The sequence below is a fragment of the Acomys minous genome (assembly GCF_964271855.1).
Source record: "Acomys minous genome assembly, chromosome: 14".
Classification (NCBI taxonomy): Eukaryota; Metazoa; Chordata; class Mammalia; order Rodentia; family Muridae; genus Acomys; species Acomys minous.
Genome location: NC_140496.1, coordinates 102,750,611 through 102,776,898, shown reverse-complemented (window position 1 = coordinate 102,776,898; position 26,288 = coordinate 102,750,611). Strand labels below are relative to the sequence as shown.

The following is a 26,288-nucleotide window of genomic DNA, read 5'->3' as shown; positions in this document are numbered from 1 at the left end:
GATTTCTTCTTTCCTTTTTTTTTTTTTTTTTCTCCAGCAGATAAAATCTAACCTCTGATTTTCTTTTCTTTTACTTAAAAGCTCCAAAAGCGAGAGAAGACATGCAGGGCTTACCTTAAGGTATCTTTCCTGTGCTGTCCCTGCTCCCCTTCTTCGGCTGCCTGCCACGCTTACGCCACCCTGCTGCATGACTTGGAAGTTTCAGTCTTTGATAATTTTATAATGTGCCCCATATCAGCTGTACAGATGTTCGGCTTTCTCAGAATAAGGCAGTAATATTTTGCTGCATTTTTTTTTTGCTGTTTTCCCATTTATCCAAAAACTATAAGAATTGTAATGACTATCCCGTGAATTGGAAGCAAGCACATAGTAGTCCCTTTGTTTTCCTTTGCCACCTCTGTGGACTCAGCAACCTGAAACAGCTCTGATATATTCTTGGCAGTTTATCATATCAAAGACTGTATGGGCTTAATATATGTGCATGTCAAAGTCACTGCTCTCTGATCTCTGGGGTGTACTGTTCAATAAATTAGGCTTTGTCGCGGCCTTTTGGGAATTCGCTTCTGGAAGCAGGGTGGTAAATATGGGTGTCGAGACGTAAGATATGAACACTGGGGTGGTGGGGTCCCAGAATACGATAGGTGGGAATTCTCCACTGTTCCTTCCTAGTGTGCTGAAATGATAGGCACCCCGATGAGCTCTCCATCCCAGTAAGCCAAACTACGTCTATTGTGTTTTGGTTTGCTCTGTGGCTTAGACGTTTCTTGCTGTTGGGATGGGGGGACTTGGCTATTAATTACCCTGGTAAACCTAACCTCAAAGGGCAAATTCACACCGTGGGGGAACAAACCAAAGAGCTTTTGTAGTTTTCTAAATGAGAAGTTACCCAGAAGCTGAAACCTCAGGGATGGGCACAAACAAACAAACAAACAAACAAAAAACAAAAAAAACCCAAAACAACAACAACAACAACAACAACAACAAAACAGTGGCTCACCTGTTACCCAGTGAACACCTTTGGACCTTAGTCCTTCACAAGAAAAGGCAGAAGGAAATCAGCTTTCAGGTACTAATGTTCTAAACACCCTTAGGAATCTGATGAAGCATGTAACTGATAAATACCTATGGAACCTAGTTCAGGTTGAGGTTTTCCTTAAGATGCTGATGTATGGCGAGTGCAGGGATCAGTATGTCACCCAAGACAACTCCCCCCCCCCAAAGAATATACTTTCCCCCACTTTGGCGAGAAAAGACTGTTTCATGGACGTGACTAAGCTAGTGATCCCTCTTGAAAATCAGTAGGTGGTAATAAGCAAGGAGTGTTTCAAATTAGTGTGAACGTGCCGCCAGTGTGAACGCACCCATGGCAAATCTCAGTACAAACCCTATTTTCTGACCAGTGTCATTTTCAGTGTGTTTCAAATGAGCTTCTCCATTCAGACAAGACTAATAAGCCCCCTTAAATTACAAATCAGAAGCTGACTTACTCTATGCAAATGAAGTGAGTTTTTCCTCGGCTACAGAGGATTCATTTGTAACTTAGATTAGAGGCTCTAGTCTGTGTTTCTTGGTGAGTAATGAACCTGGCCTCAGAAGACCAGTTTCGGTTCCACTCTAGTTATTGGCTGAGGAAGCATCCGTGTGAGCATTCTGAACTATTCCATGTCCCATTATAAAAAGGAAAAAAAAAAAAGCCTTTAACGCCACTTGGAAGTACCTTCCACCTGCCAGGGAGGTCGAGGCGGCTCACAAGACAGACTGAACGAGGGTATTAAGATGGATTAAGCCAATTAATCTTACGCTGACAATAGCCACAAACAACTTCTCCCCTTGCTCATTTCAGTACAGAACCTGTAAGTAGCAGTTCATTGTTGTTTTTTATAGATGGCATGCCATTTTTTTCAGCGATTACCAACAGATCAGAACAACGTATAGATAGACCTATTGGCACATCATGTGTAGACAAGTGGAAGAGTAAACACAGGTCGTGATTTCAGCTGTCCAGCTATGCATGGCACGCTGCAGCCTACGTACAGCAAGTGTCCGCCGCAGAGCTTGGCTCCAATGAGCCAGCCTTGCTATTCTGCCTGGGGATGAATTAATCCCACACTTAAGAATATGCACAGTTTGGTTGTTTTTCGACACTTTTTGTATTTCTGTTCTCCTTAAATCATCAGTATAGCCTTTTCAGCATTTAGCCTGTTTTCTTCATTCCTGTAAAAGCTGACTAGTCCTTAGAAGTTAAGATACACACACATGTGTTTTCTAGCCGTATAGGTAGTGGGAAGGACAAAAATGTAGACAGGTAACATAAACTCTCAAGCTACTCTTAAACCCAAATGAAATTAAATAGACACACCATGTAAAAAGCCATTTAACTTATTTGAGTTCAGGTTAAAAAAAAAACACTGAAATTTTTGGAAGCTACTGGTCTATTCCAGAATTGGGGTTTTCTATCAGTGTTTAAAATTTGCAGTTATAAACAGGTGACTGTAATAGTTGTGACTGACCGCACATGGAACTCAGTGCTCAGGATCCAAGCCGCTACTGAGAGCCCCGCGTTCCCTTCAATGTGCTTAGAGAAACAAGCCACCTTTCTTCCAGGCTCTTGAATGTCAAGCAGCTGCTCACTCATGTCTCTGGCTAGTGCTGTTTTGAAGTAGTGGTCTGTACTTACAGTTGCCCAACTCATGAAAGAAAAGTAAATTATCATGTCAGGTTAACACCACAGTTGTCACCAGTCAGCGACTGACAGTCCCCTGTGTTCTAGACGGCGTCAAAACTAATGGTCATTTCCCACTGGATGCAGGCAATTGTGGACACGGTAGACAACCTTCTGAGACCCGAGGCTTTGGAGTCCTGGAAGCACATGAATTCATCGGAGCAAGCACACACAGCCACGATGCTACTGGATACACTGGAGGAAGGAGCGTTTGTCCTCGCAGACAACCTTTTGGAACCAACCAGGGTCTCAATGCCCACTGAAAATATTGGTGAGTGTGTCTGTGGTCACACTTAACTTGGAAGACAGGTGTTGAAGAGAGTAGAGTTTGGATTCTGATTCTATCATCTCCCCGGGTCAGACTTCTCATTCACTCAGTTATTTATTTATTTATTTATTTATTTATTTATTTATTTGGTTTTTCGAGACAGGGTTTCTCTGTGTAGCCTTGGGTGTCCTGGACTCACTTTGTAGACCAGGCTGGCCTCGAACTCACAGCAATCCGCCCGCCTCTGCCTCCCACAGTTATTTATTTTTAAGGAAAAGAGATTATCGATCATCCTTAATGAAATTAATGCGGAAGCTGAAATCTGCCTATGTCTTAGAGAAGTCCTAATGAGCAGGTGTGAGTTTTTCAATTGAAAATATCATTAAAGAAAGAAAAAAAAATTAAGAGCACTTACGTGCTAGAATATGGATTGTTTAAGCAATGAGAGCGTATGAGTTATAAACAGGTGGCTGCAGTAGTGGCAAATGCTTTGCCATTTTCATAACGTTCCTAATGGATTTAAATCACGTTATGTGTTCTTCCAGTCAGATATTCTAGCTTATACAACGTCAACAGACTGTTTACATTAAACACAACCTCCTTTAGGTAAATGTAGTATTTAATAGCTGGGAGTTAGTGGCTCATACCTGTGCTACCAGCATCTCCAAGGCCGGGGCAAGAGGATTGCTGTAAATTCAAGGCCACCCTGAGCTATTGAGTAGGTGCTGGTTCACAAAACAGAACAGTTGGAGATGGAGCCCAGTTGGTGAGGTGCTCACCGAGCAGGCCGCAGGCTGGAAGTCATGGATTTCATTCCCTAGCACCATTTAGGGCTAGGACTGCTCCACAGGTAGTTGGCTAATTGAGCACGGCATGGTGGCACACACTTGTAATCCTAGCACTCAGGGAGGCAGAGGCAGGAGGCTCTCTGTGAGTTCAAGGCCAGCCTGGTCTACACAGCAAGTAAAGGCTACCCAGGGAAACGCTGTCTCACCACGTGCGCCCCCCCCCCACTTCCAAAGTGGTGTAATTATATGAGCGGAACATCTGCAGTCCACTTTGAGGTCTAGTTTGTATTCAGGGGTGTCTGTTTCGAATACAAGTTTGAGCCAAACTTCTCCCTGTAGTCACCAGCACACAGGCTGCATTTTTATCTTCAAAAGGCTGTCTCCTCCCACCCCCGCCCCAGGAAACCACTGCTTCTGTCACTGCGGTTGGCCTAAACTTTGACTTGCATTCTCTTTAAATCTTGCTTCTTTTGGGGTCGAGTTAATATTGAGATCTCCCCATTCAGACTGATCATCTGTAGCTCAGTCTTGTTACTCACAGCTTCTTTGTAACCATCCGTTGACACTTCAGGTTTTGAGCTGGTGGCTTTTATTTCCATCTGGTCTCTAACACTGATGTATGAGAGCTCCACCACTCCTCAGTGCTTTCCAGGACTCAGGCTTTTAAGTTTTGGTCAGCTCTGTAGTCTACATTGGTATCCTGAGTGCATTTGTTCTGCATCTCCATGATTACTAAGGAACACTTGTTTACCTGGTCTCCCTGTGCAGTCATGTGATCTAAACTCTGCCCTCCAGCTTTGAGCTCCTGAGTGTGGTGTTAGAGGTGTGTGGGCTGTCCCAAGTGGCATTTACCTCATGGAGTCCTGCCAGTGTGTATGGCCGGTTTTCTCCTAATTTTTAGAAAGTATCTGTTAGTCTCTTTTGCGCTGGGTCAGTCATTTTTTTTATTTTTATTTTTATTTTTTGACTGGTGAGCAATCAGGATTCTTTATGTGTTCTTAGTGTGTGTCTTTGGCCAGAAATCTGCACCCTGAATATTTTCTTCAGTGAGAGACTTCTCTCCCTCCCTCCCTCCTTTTGCTCTCTTGGGAGTAGCAGAACTTTCTTACTTTGATTTTGTTTTTGATGGTCCCTAGTTTCAGAGTCATCTGTTTGGCTAATGCTACCTTGCTTACACTCCTCACCATTGTATAATTGTACAACAAGCCATAATGCCCTATCATTATTAATATGAAACCTTCAATGTTCTTTTTCAAAAGAAGGAAAAAAAACCCACACTTAAACATTAAGAAAATACAATCAGAAGATAATATTCATGCAACTTTAATTCGTGTGAATGTGTTAATGCTTTATTTGAGAGTGGGTATAAAATTTGTCTATGAATCTACCCATATTCTGATTTAATTTCCTTTCATTAAAAGAGTGCATATTTTTAAAAATGTTTTGTTAGAGAAATGAAGAAGGTGATTCACCCTGTTAATGCTTCCACACTTTACATTTGGCTGATTTCATCTCCAGTTCATCACTCAACTGTGTTTCATACACTAATTATCTAGCAGCTTGATCAGGCCAAGTTTGATATTTTCCCCTCAGGAACTTCTGTTGTATCACACTGTGAGGTTCTTAGTGTTCTATTGTCTTTCCTTGTGCAACATTAAAGGTAATTAGGTAGCGTAGCCTGATACATCCATTATAAAACGTCCTTTCCTTTATTTTCAGAATATGCTTAGTAGCCAGTTTGATCTTCCACCCTCCCCACCCACCCCACCCCTCTCCCTTTGGACTTAGTTGTACTATAAGCTGGAAAGAAATACAGCTTACAACAAAGGTTATTCTTCCTTCCTGCTGTATAGACTGGAGGCTGGGCTTGCATCTGTTAAAAATCTATTTTGTATTGTCTTCTCCCAGGAGCCTAGATTGACCTAGAACATAGCAGGCCCCCTGGCTCCATCAATATTTTCATAAGAGGCTCCACTACACTGTGGGAGTGGGAGAAGCCCTGATGAGTGAGATTCTGGATGGCTCTCCAGTGAGCTAGGTGTATGTGCTTTCAACTCTCTGTTGACTAAGGCCTGTGCCCTATGACCACATAAACGTCCATGCACTAGCCACTCAGCTGGGCCACGTGAGGTGTTACTTTATTCACCTTAGTTAAAACACACAGGCAATACAGAAGTTCCCTTGGTGGCAAAGTTGTTGACATACCAGATCAAGTAGGGAATAATTATCACTCTTCATTTATTGTTAGCTGTCTTATAAGTTTCTGCATTTATTCTGGGAACCTATTTTTTTTTTAATTTTTTTATTTTATTTTTATTTTTTTTGAAATGGGGTTTCTCAGTATGTTGTCCAAGCTGACCTCAAACTCTTTTAAACTATTGTACTTGGCAGGTTGTACAGGTGTACACATCTATATTTATAGCGTTAATGATTTCATACTGCAAATGCCGTTAGATGATTTTTCCTGTAACAGTTAGACATTTCATGAATATACCTACTGATAGACGTATCTCTAGTTTATTCATCTGGCCTAAGGTGCACCAGGGTTAAGTATCCTGCAAGGCAGTTCCGTGGCTTCCCACGGAAGGGAAGGCAGACCGAACATTTTTGTGGGCTCTCTTGTTCAGTGTGTTTCTAGGTATGTACGTATCCTACAAGAAACATTTTAAGGGACATGCTATGCTAATCCAGCTTACCAAATATTTTCCAGACTCTTCTCTATCTCAGTTTTTCCAATTCCTGTTCTCATTGGTAAAAACACCACACGGTCACAGGCTAGATCTTCATTTGGGCATCAGTTTTGTTAATCGGTTTGGATGAACCCCATTACTGCTTCAAATTTTAGCTTCCCTGATGGTTTGAACTGTTTTTTGTTTGTTTGGTTGGTTTGGTTTGGTTTGGTTTTGGTTTTGGTTTTAGGTTTTTTTTGAGACAGGGTTTCTCTGTGCAGCCTTGGCTGTCCTGGACTCACTTTGTAGACCAGGCTGACCTTGAACTCACAGTGATCCACCCAACTTGGCCTCCCTAGAGCTGAACTGTTTTTTTTTTTTAAATTACTTTCATTTGCCTGTTATGTTTTTCTTTTTTTTTAATCTGTGAATTTGTTGTTCTCAGCATTTCTCTATTTTTCTATTTCTTTGTGTTTTGTATGCATTCTGGCCACTAATGTGTTTAAGATTACATAGTTTAAAAAAATAGAAGGGAGGGGAATAGGGTGAAAGTGGGAGGAAAGGAGGAATGGGAGGATTCAAGTGATGGGATAACAATTGAGTTGTAATCTAAATAAATTAATTAAATTTAAAAAATAAAAATAAAAAGGGAAAAATATTATGTTCCTTTCCTTTAAAACTATTTTAAAGGCATTATTTTACATTAATGAAGTCAAATTAATTGACTAGTCTTTAATTTTAGGGTTGAAGTTTTTGATATCTAAGAAATTTTACTGTTGGCTTCCTGCTTTAAAAAAAACCTTCTCTACATGAACTTTATGAGGATCCCACTATAACTTTGTAAATTTCTAATAAAGCTTTGTGGTGTTTACATTTGGCTTTAGTCTTTCTAAAGTTTGTTTTATTGTGCTTGTGATAGAAGCAGCTAACCTGGCCTTTTCCATAGGAATAAACCAGTTCTTTCTGTACTTTTATTAGCACATAATGAGCTCTTTTCCCTGTCTCTGTCATCCATCAAGGCTCTACATGTGTCAGCATGTTAGTAAGGTCTAATATTCCTTGCTTTTGTTTGGTACTGTTTTGATTTCTGTGATACCAGTAGCTTTTGAGCCTTTTAACATGTCTCCTTGTGGAATTTCCTTGGCTGCCTTTGTGTACATCTCATGCATATGAATTTTAAAATCAATTTTTAAAGTCCCATGCACTCGTAAGGTCTTTTCAAAAATTTATTAGACTTAAATTTCACTCATAGACTGACGTTGGAAGAAGTACCAGAGTTCTTCAAATTAAAGAGCATTGCATAATAGCCTATTTCCTGATCATGCTTACTGTGAGCAATGAATTGTTACTCCCTTGTAGTCTACATTTCCTTTGATTTTTTTTTTAAATTTATAACTCAGCAGTCTAACATGGCAATATACACAACACACTGGCAAGTGTAACTCTCTTTAAAGGTGTTTAGTCATCCTAGATGATTGCATAGACACTACTCTGACAGGAAAACCTGCAGCGCAGGACTTTGTTTCTTTTTTCAAGTTATTTTTATTGTTGTTGTTACTATTACTATCATTAAACAAGTTGAGATATACTGAAATTTTTTTCCTAATAACCTTTAATTTTTACATTTTGATTAATTATAGTATCATTTTTTCTAATACACTAATTAATTACTTACTGATTTCTTTTATTTGTTTGTTTGTTTGTTTTGTTTGTTTGTTTTCAAGACAGGGTTTCTCTGTATAGCCTTGGCTGTCTTGAACTTGCTTTGTAGATCAGGCTGTCCTCGAACTCACAGAGATCCTCCTGCCTCTGCCTCCCGAGTACTGGGATTACAGGAGTGTGCCACTGCTCCTGACCTATACCTGTTGATTTCTTTAGGATATTATATTTAAAGTGTGTGCATATTGCATATTTTACTAAGGATTGTTTTTGCAATACTGTAATCAGCAAGCTTATGAAATGCTCGGCATACACTGATGTTTCTCAAAGTAAAGATATTAAAATTCATTTGAAATTCAGTATACATTAAACTATAAATTTATACATTGATAATCAGAAACTTTCGGGGTTTTGTAGTTTCTTTCAATCAGTTTGAATTTCCCAGAATGTTTTTATTCTCTGTTTCAGTGTTTACTGGTTGATACACACTTACTTCTATAAAGTTGATTATCCCATATCCATTGCTTCATTTTTTTCTAAAATCAGTAGTCATGTGTAGTAACAATCCCATTACTCTAGAAATTTCAGAGTCACTTTTCTTTTCTATGGACTTAATTGTTAAGCTAAGAAGTAAATAAATATATCTTAGATTAAATTAGCTCATTCTTACATGTGTGTCTGGAACATTTGAATTCTCATGAAAACTAAGGTTTTTTTTTTTTAATTTGATTTTTATGAGGAATTAGAAATTGTTACCCCATTCAGTGTAGGGAGGAGATAATTATACATCAGAGAGGTGTGTGTAGTGAGTGTTTTGCTTTCTGTGCAGGGCTTTATATAGTCAGGCTGGCTTGGGATGCTCTGTGTCATGGAGGGTGACCTTGAACTCATGGGTCTTGTGTGAATGTCACTTTGTGATGCCACTCTGGCCATTTTTGCTGGGTGCTACCTTTGGGGACACATCTGCTAGTTGTGTTTCCCCACTGCATCTCTTGCCTCTCACACGGAGACTCTGACGTCAGTAGGAAGACTTACGCACCTACCAGCTGCTTGATATTTTCCAGCAACCAGGAAGATCAAGACCCTGCGTGTGCACTGGTGGGAAAAGCCAAGCGCTGCATGAGCCTCGGTATAAACTTGCAGTTTAGCGGTTTGATTTGAGTCTGAATTACAGCTCAGGATCATTGAATGCTAGTGTTTTCATATTTGTGATAAAAACAAAATTTAAAAATAGAGTAATCAGAGTGCAGGGATGTGACCTTATTTTTGTATCAAAAAGGGGAGTGAAATCACATCTGTTTACTGACAGTTCTTCAGGAATATACTTTACTGATCTCTCTGCTTGCAGAAATTAGAAAAACGTGTAACCACAAACATGACATACATAATGCTATTAAAATTTCTTCTGCCTAGAAAGCAATACTCCTGTGTGACAGAGGCATTCAGACTTTTACTAGATAATCAGTTTCTACTAAGAGATAGTCACTGAAATATTTCTTAATACAAAAACTTCAAATTAATAAAGTTTTGTGAGGGCTGGAGAGGCTGCTCAATGATTAAGAGCACTGTCTACATCCCCAAAGGACCAGGGTTCGATTCCCAGCACCTACATGGCAGCTCACACCTGTCTGAAAACTCCAGTTCCAAAGGATCAGACACCTTCACACTAATGCACATAAAATTAAAAAGTAAATAAGCTATATAAAAAAAAGTTTTTCAAAAAGAAAGTATAATTCCTATGGGATTCTCTTTTGTCTGTTTGTAGTTTAAACAATGTCCACCCTCCCTTTTTTCTTTGTTTTATCTAGCTCTTGAAGTTGCTGTACTCAGCACGGAAGGGCAGGTCCAAGATTTTAAATTCCCTCTCAGCATCAAGGGGGCCGGCAGCTCCATCCAGCTTTCAGCAAACACTGTCAAGCAGAACAGCAGGAATGGTAAGATACAGCGGCCTTGCTCTGCTTTGGCTTTTTCTTTTCTTCCCTTCCCGTCTTCCTCCCGACCCCCCCAAACCATTTTTCAAACTGTTGAGTTGAATCTGCTCTATCTTGATAATTTATCTTTAACATAACAAAAAATGCTTTAGCATTTTAAATAATACCTTACTCTTTCTCAACCAACTTGATATAGATCTATTTAGAACGTCCATCAAATTTTCTCATTTTATTCTTGTTTTGCTGTATTGTGTGTTTTTTTCATTTTAAGCAATTTGTTGTGAGTCCTATGACTATTTCTTTTCTTCCGTCCTAGGGCTGGCAAAGCTGGTATTCATCATTTACCGGAGTCTGGGACAATTCCTGAGTACTGAAAATGCAACCATAAAGCTGGGTTCTGACTTCATTGGTCGGAACAGCACCATTGCAGTGAACTCGCATGTCATTTCCGTTTCCATCAATAAGGAGTCCAGCCGCGTGTACTTGACGGACCCAGTGCTTTTCACCCTGCCCCACATTGATGTAAGCGAGCATATGCTAATAAAAGTCACAGAAGGTTTTAAACCCCAGAGAGAGGAATGCCACGCTGGCATGCTGAGGATGCAGGACCGAGAGCGAGGGTGGGTGGGCAGGAGAAGACCTTTCCATTTAAAATTTAAATGTTGGGCTAGGTCAGAGACACAAGTTTATTTAAGTCTGTGAACATAAAATTAAATGAGCCTGGTTCAGTGATTATTAGAACTTAAGCGTATTCTTAATGAAAGCTAATTCAGTAACCAACAGGAAAATGTAAATGACTCTAATTTGTTTTGGGGTAAAAATTAACTCTTACCTTAACAGTGGGATAGCTAAATTAACTCTTTTTTTGTTTGTTTGTTTTTGTTTTTGTTTGTGTAGTCCTGGCTGTCCCGGACTCACTTTGTAGACCAGGCTGGCCTCGAACTCACAGCAATCCGCTTGCCTCTGCCTCTTTGAGGGATGGAATTAAAGGCATGCACCACCACACCCAGCCTGAATTAACTCTTAAAAGTTTGCTTTTTTTAGTATGGCTAATCATTATTTTTTTTAATTAGTTGTATTTGGCTCATTCATTAAAGTGTTTGCCTTGTAAACAGGGACCCAAGTTTGAGTCACTCAAGCCCATGGAAGGAAGCTAGGCAGGGTTAAATCCACATAGAGTCCTTAGCCTGCTTGGAAAGCTTCAGACCACCAAGAGAGCCTAGTTCTGTAAACAAACTGAGGAACAGCACCAGAGGTCATCTTCTGACCTCCACGTGATCAGGTGCACGTGTGTGTGTGTGTGTGTGTGTGTGTGTGTGTTTATTAATCATAGTTGGCTCAACCTTTATCAAGGTTATTATGTCTAAAAAAAATTCAGTATTGAGGACACATCTTACAGCATCCGTTGATCCTTAGGTGACAGTGATGTCGACGACTGGCTGCGGTGAGTGGAGTGATGAGTGCCTGAGGATAGCCAGGTGTCCAGGACAGGCAAGAGTAGGTCGTGCGGTCAGAGCCTACCTCGTATCTGCTGTGTTTCACTTGCTCTTAAGAGCCTTACAGTGCCAACTGCATGGCAAATGTATGTGATAACCCCCCCAAAAAAAGACCCCAAAATTTAAAATAATTTTAATGACATTTGGTTCACAAGATTTTTTTTTTTCAGGACAAATTTACAACCTTAATGTTCTTTCAGAAAAGGGGGAAAGATTCTAATGTACCTATCAGTGGGTAAAATCATAAGGTAGAAATTGTAATCGTGTGAAATGGGTCTCTGGTAATTTGGAGTACACGTTAGAGTGTTTCGGACTATAAAGCCCCTTGAAGCTAGATATGTGCCTTGTATAACATAGTCCACAATTTTGCTGATGAAAAACTTTATAGCGCGAAACATGCAAAGTTTAATCTAAATTACCTTTTACACATATTAAACAATTGGTATTGCCATCTTTGAGTGTAAAATCCTAGTTTTATCTTGTCATTTTATTTCCCAGCCTGACAATTATTTCAATGCAAACTGCTCCTTCTGGAACTACTCAGAGAGAAGCATGATGGGATATTGGTCTACCCAGGGCTGCAAGCTGGTTGACACCAATAAAACTCGCACAACGTGCGCGTGCAGCCACCTAACCAATTTTGCTATCCTCATGGCCCACAGGGAAATTGCAGTAAGTATTTGCACTTCTAATTAGTTGCAGGGAAAGACCTCAGAGATTCAAAACAGCTTGTGTAATAGTCCGTCTTTGGGTGCCTATCGTAACTAAAAGCAAACAAAGTAATGCAGGTTTCTAATTGTATTTACTCTGTCCGTATATGCTCAGAAGCCTTGGCACGTTCTCAGTTTACTAAGTTGTGCTAAGTTCCTACCCCATCCTTGTAGGCAGATGTTTTTCAGAGGCAACCAAGGGTTTTAAAAACGGATAGCAGTCGGGGCGTACTCGCACAACACAGCACGCCTTTCCTATCTTGAATTGTGGAATCTCGTTTCACAATATGCCTTGAATAGCTTGCACACTATGTAGAGCTGCAGACGGATCTGTCAGAAAAGCTTCTGGAATATGCCTGAATAGTTCTTACTCTTGTTAGAGAGAATGATAGGAGATAATAAAAAGAAAATATTCAGTACATATAGAGTGGGAACAGGGGTGCGTCTCTGGTTTTTTATCCCTGGACTGCTCACTCCAACAAAAGTACAACTCAAAAATGTCAGGCTTGTCTGTGTTGTTTATTTATCTTTCCCTATGTAAGAATGTAGAAAGCCAAAAGGAGAATGTAAAAGTTGGTTTATGTATTTGCTGCAAAATCGTTACAGTGCCCATCATTTTCATCACAATTGGTCTTTACTTCCTGTATACATCGTTGATGGTAATTGTTCAGTTATTTGGCCTCTTGCATGATTCTCTAAAGTCTCCCCTTCATTCCATCATTTTAAAGAGGTAAATCCAGGAAGATAACCTTCACCTCTGTTACACAGTCAGCATCATTATCCGTCGGTCCTTGTTTGAGCACATGAATATCCTTCATCAGCGGGCGGGTGGGAGCGGCTCTCCTCTTGGTAATGTGGGATGCTGATGTTCTCCACACGTTCTGTCTTCCAGTATAAAGATGGAGTGCATGAACTGCTGATGACAGTCATCACCTGGGTGGGCATCGTCGTCTCCCTCGTCTGCCTGGCTATCTGCATCTTCACCTTCTGTTTCTTCCGAGGTCTACAAAGTGACCGCAATACGATCCACAAGAACCTTTGTATCAACCTTTTCATTGCTGAATTTATTTTTCTCATAGGCATTGATAAGACAAAGTACTCGGTAAGCACCAGTTGATCTTGCTGACCTTGGGTCTGTGGTGATCGTGTCTGTTAGCTGAGCACACGTGACTCTGACTTTAGTGTCTGACCTTGTCGATTGATGTAATTGGTGGTCATAGCAAAGGGTAAATTGTAATGAATTATAAGACAGCACCGTCAGTAATGTTATTATGAGTATATTTATTTTGGGTATTAAATAAGTGCAGTTTTCTGGCTTGTTATATAATAGAAGACTCCCGGAGATCCTGGAATAAAAAGGTGGCACTTTCCAAAGTTCCACTTTGCCTGTACAGGCATTCTGATGAACAGTCTGCCCTTCATTATCACACGTCTCAGTGTCAGACGTAGAGCACAGTTCATTAGCACATCAACCTGCACTCATTTGGCACAAATTTAAGAATGCCCCAGAATCAAAGAAGAAACAATCCTACATAATTAGAGTGATGCTATTTGTCATTAAAGCAAACTTTTAAAATTCCATTATACACATTAGAGGTAATAAGTCTGTATACAACTCCTCTGTGGACTCGGGAAGCAAATGCCCGCGTGTGGATTTTAGAGTTCAGAGTGGAGAGTTTGAGATGGGAACTTAAAGGTCTGTCTTCCTGCTTGACACTTAATATCAACAAAATAGTAATGGTTTACAGTGAGAATGTCCACCACATTTGGTGGTGTGTTCTTCTGGCATTGTGCTCTTGATGTTACCAGGCCTTCACCTTTGTGTTCATTATAGAAAGAAGTGTGTGTGTGTGTGTGTGTGTGTGTGTGTGTGTGTGTGTGTGTGTGTGTGTATGTGTAAAACACTGATGATGATGGGCTATTTAAACAACACCAGTGATTTCTGCCATCGACTCTTTTATGGTTGAGGAGTGGGCACTTTGTACTCACAAATCTCCTTTGTGTTTTCCTTCTTTTCCATCACAGATTGCATGCCCTGTATTTGCAGGGCTTTTGCACTTTTTCTTTCTGGCGGCTTTTTCGTGGATGTGCCTAGAGGGTGTGCAACTCTACTTAATGCTAGTTGAAGTTTTCGAGAGCGAATATTCAAGGAAAAAATACTACTATGTCGCTGGGTACTTGTTCCCTGCCACAGTGGTTGGTGTTTCAGCTGCTATTGACTATAAGAGCTACGGGACAGAAAAGGCGTAAGTAATTGCAAGCGACCTGAGTGTTTTTCAAGTGAATAATTTTTTAAAGCCTGTTAGCTGTCAGTGAGGGTCCCTGACAGACTAAAATAGCATCTGAAAGCTTTATTGGGGGAGAGAATGGGCCTGCCGTGCACAAATTACAATCAAGCCTTCTGTAATTTTCTGGGTTCAAAGGATTCGTTCTCTGGTGAGACAGATTCTAAATTATGGACTTTCTTTTTTAACACAAAAGATTGACCTGAAACAAATTGAAAAAGTAAATAACTTTTTGGCCTCAGAAAGATTATGAAGTAAAAATTCTCCTGAACTTAACACATCTGACTTAAGTTAATGCTTCATTAACTAACTCTGTACAGCTGGCTCTCCTGCTTTGTGACTGTAGCACATTCCATCCCATATGGCTTACTTTGATAATATTTTACCAGGGACTTTGAGAGGTTTAAAATATGTCACTTTCTCTTGTTCCTAAAATGATACAGATATTTACAGAGAGCGACAGAAGGAAGACATAGCCACATTTCTAATGATTTCATTTGCCAAAAGTATAAATTTGACTTCAAAATATACTTTTATTCTAATAAAAATTGTTAATTAATGAGATTTATTTATAGGCAAGACACCCACAATTGTATAGATGATGAGAGAGAAATTCAAGGAGAATTCAGTATTGTATGAAATAGAAGCCACTAGCTAAAGTGTGTCTTAATGAGTTTATGCATCATATATTTTAATGCTGAGGAGGTATTGTGCGTTTACTTTCCCCCTACTGTTTGTCCATTACTAATGAAGAGGTTTATGCTATTCTGTTTTGCCACTAACACCATTTTAATGCTTTCTCTAAATTCTGTTAAGCAATTTTATTCAGATCACCCTGAAAAACAAAAGTTGAAGAGTACATATAGGATTTTAAAATGATGGTACAGTGTGGAGTATTGTTAGGGTTCATTTCTAAGGAAGGTGAAGATCCCAGGACTCCAGAGCTGGGATGGGACTTCCATTTTCTCCATGGGGACGTCTATCCGATAGCATGCCTAAAATGAAACTTGCTGTCGGTTGAAGTAAACAGATTGCTAAACTTGGTTGGCTCAAAGCCAACTCAGAATTATTAAAATCTTCTTGCATGTCATTAATGAATTTTCAAAGGCAAATGAAAGGGGTGGCTTCTTGGATGGATTTTTGTGATTCTGTTCCTCTGCTTAAACTAAGGATCCAGGAAAGTGACCTAATGCGTTGTCTCTTTTTCCCATTAGATGCTGGCTTCACGTTGATAACTATTTCATATGGAGTTTCATTGGGCCTGTTACCTTCATTATTCTGGTAAGCAGAGTCTACGTTCTCAGTCTGCCCAGCTGCTACTGCAACAGCGGTATTCAAACTGAGATACACCCCTTCACCGCTAATTATTTATGCAGTTGAAGATGTATAAACATGCCTGTTAACAGGACAATGTTGTGTAGCATATTTAGGCTGTTATCATTATTGAGAGTTGTACTGCCTAATTAACGAGGTCTGAAAACCCCCTCTCCTGAGAAGGATCTTGTGCTATTTCAATTCAGTCTGCTGAAACAGCATACTAATACCAAAACCAGAAAACATTCATCAACCACATTAAGAATTGTTTGAATGTTTTAGAAAGGCTCGTGAACATACTTTATTTTTTTTCACTCTAATAGTAACAATATTTTTAAGTGAATGTTCATATCTTAAATTCTTTTAGATCATAAATCTTTATAAAGCTTGGATTAATAAAAGGATAGTAAATGAATTTTAAATTCACTAGAAATAAGGATTCTTTTTGAGGACAAAATGCTTTTGAAAATCAGTAACAATTTATTTTTACATTAATTTTATATAAGTTAACAAAAGGTATTTTTGAAATCTCTTATTATCTATAACCATATTTGAAGTGTAATATTAGGAGTTTATTTAAAAATTTGTCCTAGTCATAGTGTATTGCAGATAGAAATGGATGTTACTAGCCTTTAAAAGCTTGAAAAAAATAAACAAGTATAAGTTTCTTTTATGCAGAATTAATGTTCTTAAAGACATCAGTTTTGCTACTTTAAATATTTTATTGCTATTTTTTTTCCTAAAGAAAGAGACTCATACTTCTTAAGGAAGAGCTCACAGCTCAGTCTAGAAACCCTTGCTACACAAACATGAAGACCTCGGTTCCATTCCAGTAGCCCTGTGAACAGAAATCCAAGTGCAGCGGGGAACCACTAACCGCAGCACTGGGGAGGCAGAGGCAGGAAGAAGCCCGGGCCTGAGGCAAGACAGACCGGTCTGATCGCTGTCCTTCAGCCTCTGTGTGCAACTCTTTCTCAGAACATGAGGAAAGGTGATTGAGAAGGACACGGGGATGTCAAACATACATGAATAATTAATTAATAATATTTGTTGTCCAACAAAACCTAAAACACCTAAAAAGTAGTGCCTGCACTTTAATTCTTACTGCAGTTATCTCACATAGTTACTTTAACAAAGCAAAATGAAAATTGGAGATGGATGCCCGTATGGACCACTGAAATGTTGTCAGTGTTCTTGAGGTGGTGATTTCTCCTCAGATTATTCTATCCAAGTGATGGCTCCAGTGCTGGCTCTTAGTTTTTGTGAGCACGCCCTCAGTGCACTCGAGAATGAAATGACTAATGGCTGCCCTGTAGACTTACTATCCCTTAAGACACAGGCTTCTTTAGCAGCTCCTAAAACAACCACATTTGTACTTTCAAATTAAATGCAAAGGCTGTTTTAGAGAGGTTTGGGCCATAAAAATGTAACGTGTTCAGTTCTGTGCACTGGGATTTGAATCTCTAAGGGTTAGCAACTAATACATTAAAAAAAATTCATTCTGAAAACAAGTTAATGTATACTCACTAAAAAAGAATGGGGTGAAGATATTTTAGTACGCTGCCCATTTATAATGAGAACCCACTATTTTATTAGACTCTGATCATTATTAATACTCTGCCTTCATGCTAAACTAAGAACTTTGGCTTAACATTGTTTCCAGCTTTACAACAAACAAAAGGAACCAGCAGGTAGCAGTTGTATACAGGTCTTGGGATTCTGAGATTTTTGCTCCCAGCACTGAGATTGTATTATCTGGAAATACAATATCTAACCTAAATTGAGAAATAAGTCCGTACAGCACAGGTATGCCAAAACACATTTGCATAAGTAGATATTGTGGTGATACAAGACATTTAAAATCCAATTCGGACATGAACCTTAATAATGTAAACTGCACTGTTATACGCTGCGCCTGTAAGGAATAATTTTTATTTAAGAAAACCATTTTTTTGCCCTTCTAAGAAAATCCATTTTGAATTCTGACTTTTCTGAGTTGAAACCATTTTAACTTAATAGTATTAAGTAGGTAAACCTTTGTAATATTCTATGAAGAAAAATAAGAGGCTGCGGGAGATAAAACTTCCTGCTTAACGCCTTTCTATAGAATGTCTTGCCTACAGGCACCGGACTTATTATATCCATGAGAAAAGTGCCAGTTAGTAATGAGCAGGGGGAAACCATTAGTATGCCTGAAATGGTTTAATGAAGGCTTGGATCATGACACGTCAGGAGCTGTTCTTATCATTTGGACAGCTCCATCTGCATCGTTAATAATTAAATCAGTTCAGGAAGAGTTCAGCTCACACACTCACTTAGAAGTCTTCTTCAGAGAACACCTCTCTGGCTGCTCGTCCAGGGGAAGTCGGTTTCTGCTTGGCTAACAGCAAAGATCTGGAGACACAAGTGTGGTTTTAGACTTGCATTTGCCAGGTAGCAAAAGCTCCAGGGAGGACAAAAAGGGGCCGGAGCACGTGCAGTTCACCCAGGTTGTTTCAGAGCGCTGTTTCTGTTCTTCTATCTTATCATATCCATGTCAGCCCTGCAAGCTATGGGATGAATGTTAAAAGCTGCTAAGCCCAGGCCAATGAGATTCAATGAGCAAGCTGATGACCATGAAACAAACTGTGCTTTCCTACAATCCCTGGGAACCTTTTCTCTTTAAAAACTCTTCTGTATGGTCATGCCTAGCAATATAAATGATGCTTAACTCTTTACTGCCATTAAGTTGACAAAAGATTATTTAAATAATAATCTATGCAATTATGATTTGGACATCATTTAGCCATTGGAAGATTGTCCCAGTTTGTTTATTTGTTTGTTTACTGAGTAGCATTTTTTTTCCCATTCTGGTTCTGTTCCCAACCTTTTACATGAAGTTCGATTAAGAGACAATTTAGCACTGTGCCTTTAGGCTTATACACACCAGCATGGACTTATAAGCTCACAGAGAAGATTTAATGTAGGATTAATTCATATTAATTCCTGAATGAATTGCTTTCCCCCTCGCAAGTAAGTTTTCATGCTGTGCATGTCGCCTGCTGGGGTGACACACATTCCTAACCTAAGTCTAAAAATGTACATTTACTGATTTTTGTAGTTACTGAGTTTACCCATAGCTTTGCATGTGTGGTACCCTAGTACATTTCCTTAACAACTGATACATGGCCTTTGAAGATGGCCCCAAGTATTATGTTTAAACTCGTTAGTATTTAGTAGTATTTGTATTGTAGGAGGAACTTTAATAAAGGGAGCAGGGCAGAAGATGTCCTAATCAGACAAGACCAGCAACAGGAGCAGGGACTGACCAGCTGGTGGAGTTGATTGGGTCTTCCTGTCTCTCTCTCTCTGCCTTCCACTGAGAGATAGGGAATCTCTGGTTATTGTTATTTCTTTGGGTTTTCAATGCTTATAGGAGACAGTAAAAATAAAATAGGGAAATAAAAAGGCTAAAGTAAATTTCATTTACTTATTTTCATTTAAGTTATTTTGTTATTTAAAGACAGACAAAGCATAAATATACTATTATGTACTAGAAAGTTATTTATGTTCTGAGAAAAGTTCACAGAAAGAAACTTAAGTTTGTAGACACTAGTGTATTTGAACGCAGCCTGTTTTGTCTTGAGGTGACATTTTTGGACCATACATCTTATGGAAGCTGCTTTTACCTGCTTCTCTGTGTGGAGATTTGAGCTCTATAGTTCAGTTCTAAGAGCATAAGGAGGAAGTAGGGGAGAAAGAAAATGGCAGTGGAGGTATATTAAAATATTCTAACCTACAAAAAAAAATAAAAAATTTTGGTGGAGTGTACTCCCTCCTGAAAAAACTTATAGCAACCATATTTATTGTATGAAACAAATTCAGCATTAAAATATTTCCATGTAAGATAAGAAAGAAGTGTAAAAGCTAGTTTGCACTTTAGTCATCATTCTGTCCCACTCTGGGTGTCCACTGAGTGTATTGATGGTAAGGTCTTTAATTGCTCAATATCTATGTCATAAACATTTCCTCCATTTCTCTGGTACACTGAAAGTAATGCATATCCAAGAAATTTTAGTATTTATTAAACATGGAGGAAACTTTATTTTATTTTATTTTTTTATATTTTTATAACTCAGTGAGTCAATATATTTTTCAAATGACCAGGGTAAAATATGTAAAATTAGAGGTAACAGATCCATTTAAAGTACAAGATAGGCCAATATATCTTAATGTTATAGGTACAGAAGTTCACTGATACAATTTCAGATTACACATTTCACTTGACCAAGATGTAAGAAACTACCACATGTTAAATGTTAATGTAAAATCCAAAACATTTATCCATAGTTATCTAAAGTACATATTAAAATGCAACTCCATTTTCCAGCTACAAGTACACAAAGCCAGAATTTCACCGTACACTTCCACAAAACAACAGCTCATAATGACTGGATGTGGAAGCAATGAATCTAGCTCGTTTCTACCAAGCTAGCAAATGAAAGACATTTGCAAACATACAAAACAAATAGAAGTTATGCCAGAGTGTAGTGGATTCATTATTGTTATTTAAACACAACTAATAAGTAAATGCTCTTTCAAATGGTCTCACAAATAGTGATTGGTCTAATGCAAAGCAACAACTCTGGGCCGGGTCCTCAGAATTTTTAAGACTGTATGTGAGTCTTTTTTTTTTTTTTTTTACGGGTTATCTGGATTTTATTTTATTTTATTTTTCTTATTTTTTTCAGGGAGGAAACTTTAAATTAACATTTTTTGTCATCTTGTGTCTTAAAAGTACACCTTGCGACACTTCCTTAAAATTACTTTGTTTAAAAATGATGGCACTTTGTCCTATTAAATATACACTTGTTCTATTATTTCTGTGTTTTCAAGTCATTTTTTTCCTGGGGCTAAGATCTTACATATGAGTTAATTGAAAGTTAACAGTATGGTATTAGCTATCTTTTTCCTTTTCCATTTCTTTAAACTATAAATTTTGTAGACACTTGAAAAACAATTTGAATACAAAAACCAACTGAGCCTTTTAGTAGTTTTTCCATAATTTTTTCCATCATAATTTCTTGCCTCATATTTTTCCATCATAATTTTGGGTGGGGTGTATTGCATATTTATCTTTAAAGTGATCATCTTTTCAGTCTTCTTAAAACACTTTAAGAGACAGGTGTGGTGTATGCATCCAAGCAGAGTTAGAGGCAGGTGCCAGCAGATTTCTGAGAGTTCAAGGCCAGCCTTCTCAATATAGTCTACATGCGAGTTCGAGGCTGGCCATAGCTACATAGTGAGGCCCCGTATCAGGAATGAACGAATGAATGAATGAATGAATGAATGAACGAACAAACAAATGAACAGACAAGTCCTCTACATTCAGGGCTTTCAAAAATAAAGAGGGTGGAAAGATTTCACCTACTTCTTTAAAAAAAAGGTCATTTCACTCAGGAATTGAAGCCCATTTGTTTGTTTACCTTGATTTTTGATCTGTACTTAGTATGTTTACATAGAGAGAATCTTTCAGCAGCTGCCACCTAAGTAACTTCACACAGAGAGCCGCCCTGAGATGCGGATCTCAGCAGAGCCTGGTCTTGCTAAGGTGTTCCCCCTCCCCGCCGTTCTTTAATGTTGTTACTTGTTAAGGTTATTGCTGCATAAAATAGAAAATTAATGACATTGTTGATTTTTGCTTTTTGGAAAAAATGTTAGAACTACCTTTTAATGACCATGCTTAAAATGTTATCAGTGTTGACTCCATAACCACAGAGAGTTCTAAGTTTCTCAGAGGCAGAGAGACTGTGTTTCAAGTGTGCACAGAATAAAAGCCACATCTTTGTGCAGCACCGGCCAGTTAATAAGATACTCGTGGTGAGATTTTGAGAATGAAAGCATGTCTACAGACCATCTAGGATAAGCCTGCCAGAGTTAAAGCAAGAGATGTTCCTGTGGTTTTATCTAATGTCTGATAATTCTTTTAAATAAAACAAATAAGTTTGGGCCTTAAGTAACTAGCATGCAAAGGGAGAGCATCTGGCAGCACGTGTAGGTTATGCTCATTTGATTCCTTAGAAGAGGAAATTGTACATCCAAGAGAAATAATAAAGTGCATCAGACAAAAATGACACACAGCTTAAAGTGTTTGCCTTGTCCCCAAAACTGTCTACAAGGATAGCTGGAAACTTAATGCAGCCTTTACCAGCCTTTCCCTCTCAGTGAAAGTGCCCCAGTGTTCTCTGGACTCCGCCCATCTGACCTCTAAGGAATCCAAGCTTTCCTTCTGAATCAATTTCCAGCTCTCCTGGTTTGCTTATGACTGCCCCTAAAAGTCTTCACACAGCTGATCACTTAGTAGGACTCTTTCTGTCAGAAATGACCAAGGTTCAGGCAGTGTAAACATGGGTAGGAAATATGCAGACAATAAAAAGTTACCTTCTCATTAGAATGTGTTTTATTTAATTTGCTCCTTAGAAGTAGATCATGCAAACATCATTCCTTTTGTTTCTTTGGTCAACATCAGGAAGTCGACTCTCAGCCAGGTCTCCTAGAACTTAGCATTTCTTCCATCACAGGTTCTCCACACAGACGCACTTCTCAGAATTCCCTTCTCTATGAGGTGGCTTTTAGGCCTTGCACTACATTTAGCTAAGGAAACTAATTTAGGTATTTTAATTAATTTAATCATTACCACATGATATTGGCTTAATGAGCTTGCAGTTCCATGTCAAATGATCTGTTAGATCAGTCCTAATAGCCAGGGTGTTTTCCTCAAAGACTGCATCCATCACTGTACACATAAATGAAAACTGACTCACAGTCTACGGCGTCCATATGCTGCAGGGAGTGCGCTGGGTGACCTCATTAACTAAATTTGCAAAATGTATTCTGTTGGTTGTTCATAGAGCAATCTAATAATTTCTTTATTTGTTAAAACAGCTAAATATTATTTTCCTGGTGATCACGCTGTGCAAAATGGTGAAACATTCAAACACTTTGAAGCCAGATTCTAGCAGGTTGGAAAACATTAAGTAAGTATTTTGTATTAGAACTGGAGGACCTCAGTGAAAGATATTCCCGATGGGGAACCTGGGCTGTTCTGCCTTCTGGAAACTGTAGAAGGGGTTCTGAGTGAAATTTTACTGATCGAGGTTGAATTTCCCTATTACCATGTTGCGGGCACTGGTCAAGGAGTAGATAATTTCTGACTTGATCTAGAGTGGAAAATTTGTTTCTGTGGCTTCATGGAAATTTCATATCACTGCAGTGATTTCATTTGAATTTAAAATGCAGTTCCAAATGATGGTCCTGTTTGCATGGCTGATATGATTATATTAAGTTTGTTTTGTTAAGTGACTTTGATTTAAGGATTCTGAGCAGTTTCTCCTCCTAATCCTGTTTTCCTCAGAGAATTTACTCTATTACTATTGTTATCTTGAAGATTATCTGTTGTTTTCATGCTAATTTAACAAGTGTTTACTTTATCTCAATGTTGAATAAAATCTGCAGTGTTCTATTAGTGAAAATGCTACCTAATTAACCCAAATTTGATAGCTGTTGATTCATTAAATCAGCTATGGAAGCATTTTCATACTTATTTTAAAAATGTGAGTCTTAATGTAGAATTCAAGGAGGTATTAGGGTTGGATATGGTAGTTGTGAAAATACTATTTTTAATGTTAAAATGGCAGATCTATAGTAAGGGTAATATTTTTTAATTAGATGTTTTAAATAGGCTAGTGCCAGCTTCATTGCATGTTGCATGGTAAGAGAGAGAGCTAATCGTTAGCGTCTCTCCCTTTTCTTCCCTTTCCTCTTTCTGTCTTCTCACCTACACCAGTAATTACCGTGTTTGTGATGGCTACTATAATACGGACTTACCTGGGTAAGGCAGAACCCTACATTAACAAACTTATGGCATGACTTATATTTTTTTGCAACTCCGTCAGTATCATGAATTGCTCTTAATTTTTATAGTTATTTTGGAGTATCTGATTTGCTGTAGTATCCTTAAACTATAATATGCCTTTATTTTTTAATTGCTTGCCTCTGCATTTTGACTTTCTTAATTTTGACTAATTTGTAAAATATATAAATGATTTCTTATTACTTTCTATTTTTAATTCTGTCTAATAATTTTGTTTCTCTTTTCTGCTTATAATGCTTTCTAGCTATGAAGATAATAAGCCATTTATCAAGTAAGATCATTAGTTAGACATGGAATGCAATGACTTTAAACCCTTCTCATTCCGCCCTGTTTTCTGCAGTTCTTTTCTTCTTAAGCTATTCATGATGAAATCTCTGCCAGAATATTTTATTTTGAAGTTGTTCTCGTGGTTTTTTTTTTCCTTTAAATCTCATTTCAGCTAGGCCTCCTTTTCATACTTTCATTGTTATTTCATAGGCTCACCTCAGACTAGTTTATTAGAATCCGAAGTTTAGGCTCTCCGTGATTATCTGCCATTTAACCTTTCTGTGTGTGTCACATTATCTAGTATCATATAAGTACACCACAGGAGTGAAAAATACAGGAGTAAACTAATTAAGGACTCCTTAATTTCTTCCACTAAAATTCACATGAAAGACAATAAAGCCACAGGGGATATTTTACACCTTGCATTTTAATATAGTTTTGATACGTGTTCATTCTGGAGCGAGAAAAGGCCATACCCGCTGTTGCTGTATTCACTGGAAGCCGCAGTACTAAATGCTGTTCTTTCTTAATCGATAGAAGGTTAAAGCCAAAAAGCTGTTGAATTTGAGTGAACATAGAACAAGTCAACCTCTTCTACTGAGTCCTTACTAAATGAGAGATAAGTGTCGCTCTGCTCACGGAACCTGTTTAAAAAAAAAGTGCACTTTATTTTTCCAGGTCTTGGGTGCTTGGTGCGTTTGCCCTGCTGTGTCTCCTGGGCCTAACCTGGTCCTTTGGGTTGCTTTTTATTAATGAGGAGACTGTTGTCATGGCGTATCTCTTCACCACCTTTAATGCTTTCCAGGGAGTGTTCATTTTCATCTTCCACTGTGCTCTTCAAAAGAAAGTAAGTGACTGGGGACCTCTGGGGACAGGCTCAGTTCACTCGGCCTTTGGGTCTAGACAAGATTTCCCCTGCAGCTGGCTGGTTCATAAACAGTGTCATATTCTAGTTCTCTGTAATGCCTGTCTGGAAACATAAGGGTCAGGCAGAGTTGTGTAACAACAGTCATCTTTCGAATCTTGGTTTAAGAACTTAGGTCAAGAGTCCTTCTTTGGAGGAAGGGTTTGTGGGATGTCTGTGCCTGGTCCAGGCTTGGCTTCAGTCTCAGCGCACTATAATGAATGTGGTGGTCCAAAATGAAATGAATCCAAGGACAAATAGCATTAATTTTTTAAGGATCCAGACATGCGAAAAATTAATATTAATGCTGCCTTTTGAGTGATTTTGAAAGATCTAAAACAATTATCATTTAGTCCTTCACCTCTGATTATTTTGCCCTGATTTCATCTATGTGGATTTGAGTCAGAAAAATAATTTTGAAAATGAAAGTGGAGGATTGAAACCTTGAATCTTTCGCCAGAACCAAGGAAACCACTTAGCAGCCGTTTAAGTTTACAATTTCTGCCCCTTCTGCAAGAAATCACCTTTCCCTGTGTGCATGTCTAATGTAGTCTTTTGATTCTGTTATTACTAGTTGGTCACTAAATTGAACAGAGAAAGTGAATTGTGAAAGTGAAAACTATTAAGTTTTCAGCCCTGACAAGATGATAGTGTTGTTACTTCCATTGGTTTTGAATAAGCTGTAATTTTGAGATAATGACAGTGGAACGTGAAATACTGACAGATAATGTACAGTCACAGCAATATAGGCATTAGGCAAAACCAACACTGGAGGGTGTTATTCGGATAAAATACCATTTTGATTGCCATTGTCTTGGTTATACAGCCTTTCAGAGCTACTAATAGCTATTACATGTGCAGAGAATTTTCCTAAGGTATCTTGTGTCTTAATAACACCATACCATAGCGTTTTAAGCACTGTACAGTGATATCCTTGGTACCCACTGCCTTTTCTATGTTTGTCGTATGTAAATGACCATCCTGCATAAAGCATGCAGTCACAGATTGATCATTTCTCAAAGGTCATGCCCATCAGCTTTGGCATAAAGCTTCGCCTTTGCTGCAGAAACCCAAGGAAGTTGCTTCTTCATATAAGCAGTGTGTGCTCTTTGAGCATGGAGCTTTAAGTATCACGTGTCCTGCCCTTTCTTCTTCTGCGTGTGTTTCACTCAGTCTTGCAGGTTTCTTAGTGGGTGTTCCCATGATACATTGTTAAGAATGTAAAATGAAATGGCTAAGTTGAAAAAAAAATAAATGAACACTTGGTTTTTTTTTTTTTTTAATGCTCGAATGATCACAGCTGGGCCCAGGAAATGTGCTGAAATCTCAGTGCCGCTCATGTGTGTTCTACTATGTCCCACTT

General features: G+C 38.6%; 1 protein-coding gene across 26 annotated transcripts in view; it reads left to right on the top strand.

Moving 5' to 3' along the window:
- The window catches only part of ADGRL2 (adhesion G protein-coupled receptor L2), a 504,554-nt gene that overhangs the window by 469,009 nt on the left and 9,257 nt on the right, over nucleotides 1-26,288 (top strand). For 12 of the 26 annotated variants that reach the window (XM_084756886.1, XM_084756873.1, XM_084756870.1 and 9 more), the window contains 11 exons: nucleotides 82-120; nucleotides 2,810-2,993; nucleotides 9,915-10,040; nucleotides 10,354-10,559; nucleotides 12,032-12,205; nucleotides 13,136-13,345; nucleotides 14,269-14,489; nucleotides 15,743-15,809; nucleotides 22,767-22,858; nucleotides 23,668-23,712; nucleotides 24,700-24,868. In XM_084756886.1, coding sequence (XP_084613012.1) covers nucleotides 82-120; nucleotides 2,810-2,993; nucleotides 9,915-10,040; nucleotides 10,354-10,559; nucleotides 12,032-12,205; nucleotides 13,136-13,345; nucleotides 14,269-14,489; nucleotides 15,743-15,809; nucleotides 22,767-22,858; nucleotides 23,668-23,712; nucleotides 24,700-24,868 — 1,533 coding nt within the window. The remainder of the gene's footprint in view (nucleotides 1-81; nucleotides 121-2,809; nucleotides 2,994-9,914; nucleotides 10,041-10,353; nucleotides 10,560-12,031; nucleotides 12,206-13,135; nucleotides 13,346-14,268; nucleotides 14,490-15,742; nucleotides 15,810-22,766; nucleotides 22,859-23,667; nucleotides 23,713-24,699; nucleotides 24,869-26,288) is intronic. The other 14 variants (XM_084756880.1, XM_084756879.1, XM_084756876.1 and 11 more) reach the window with 3 other exon arrangements.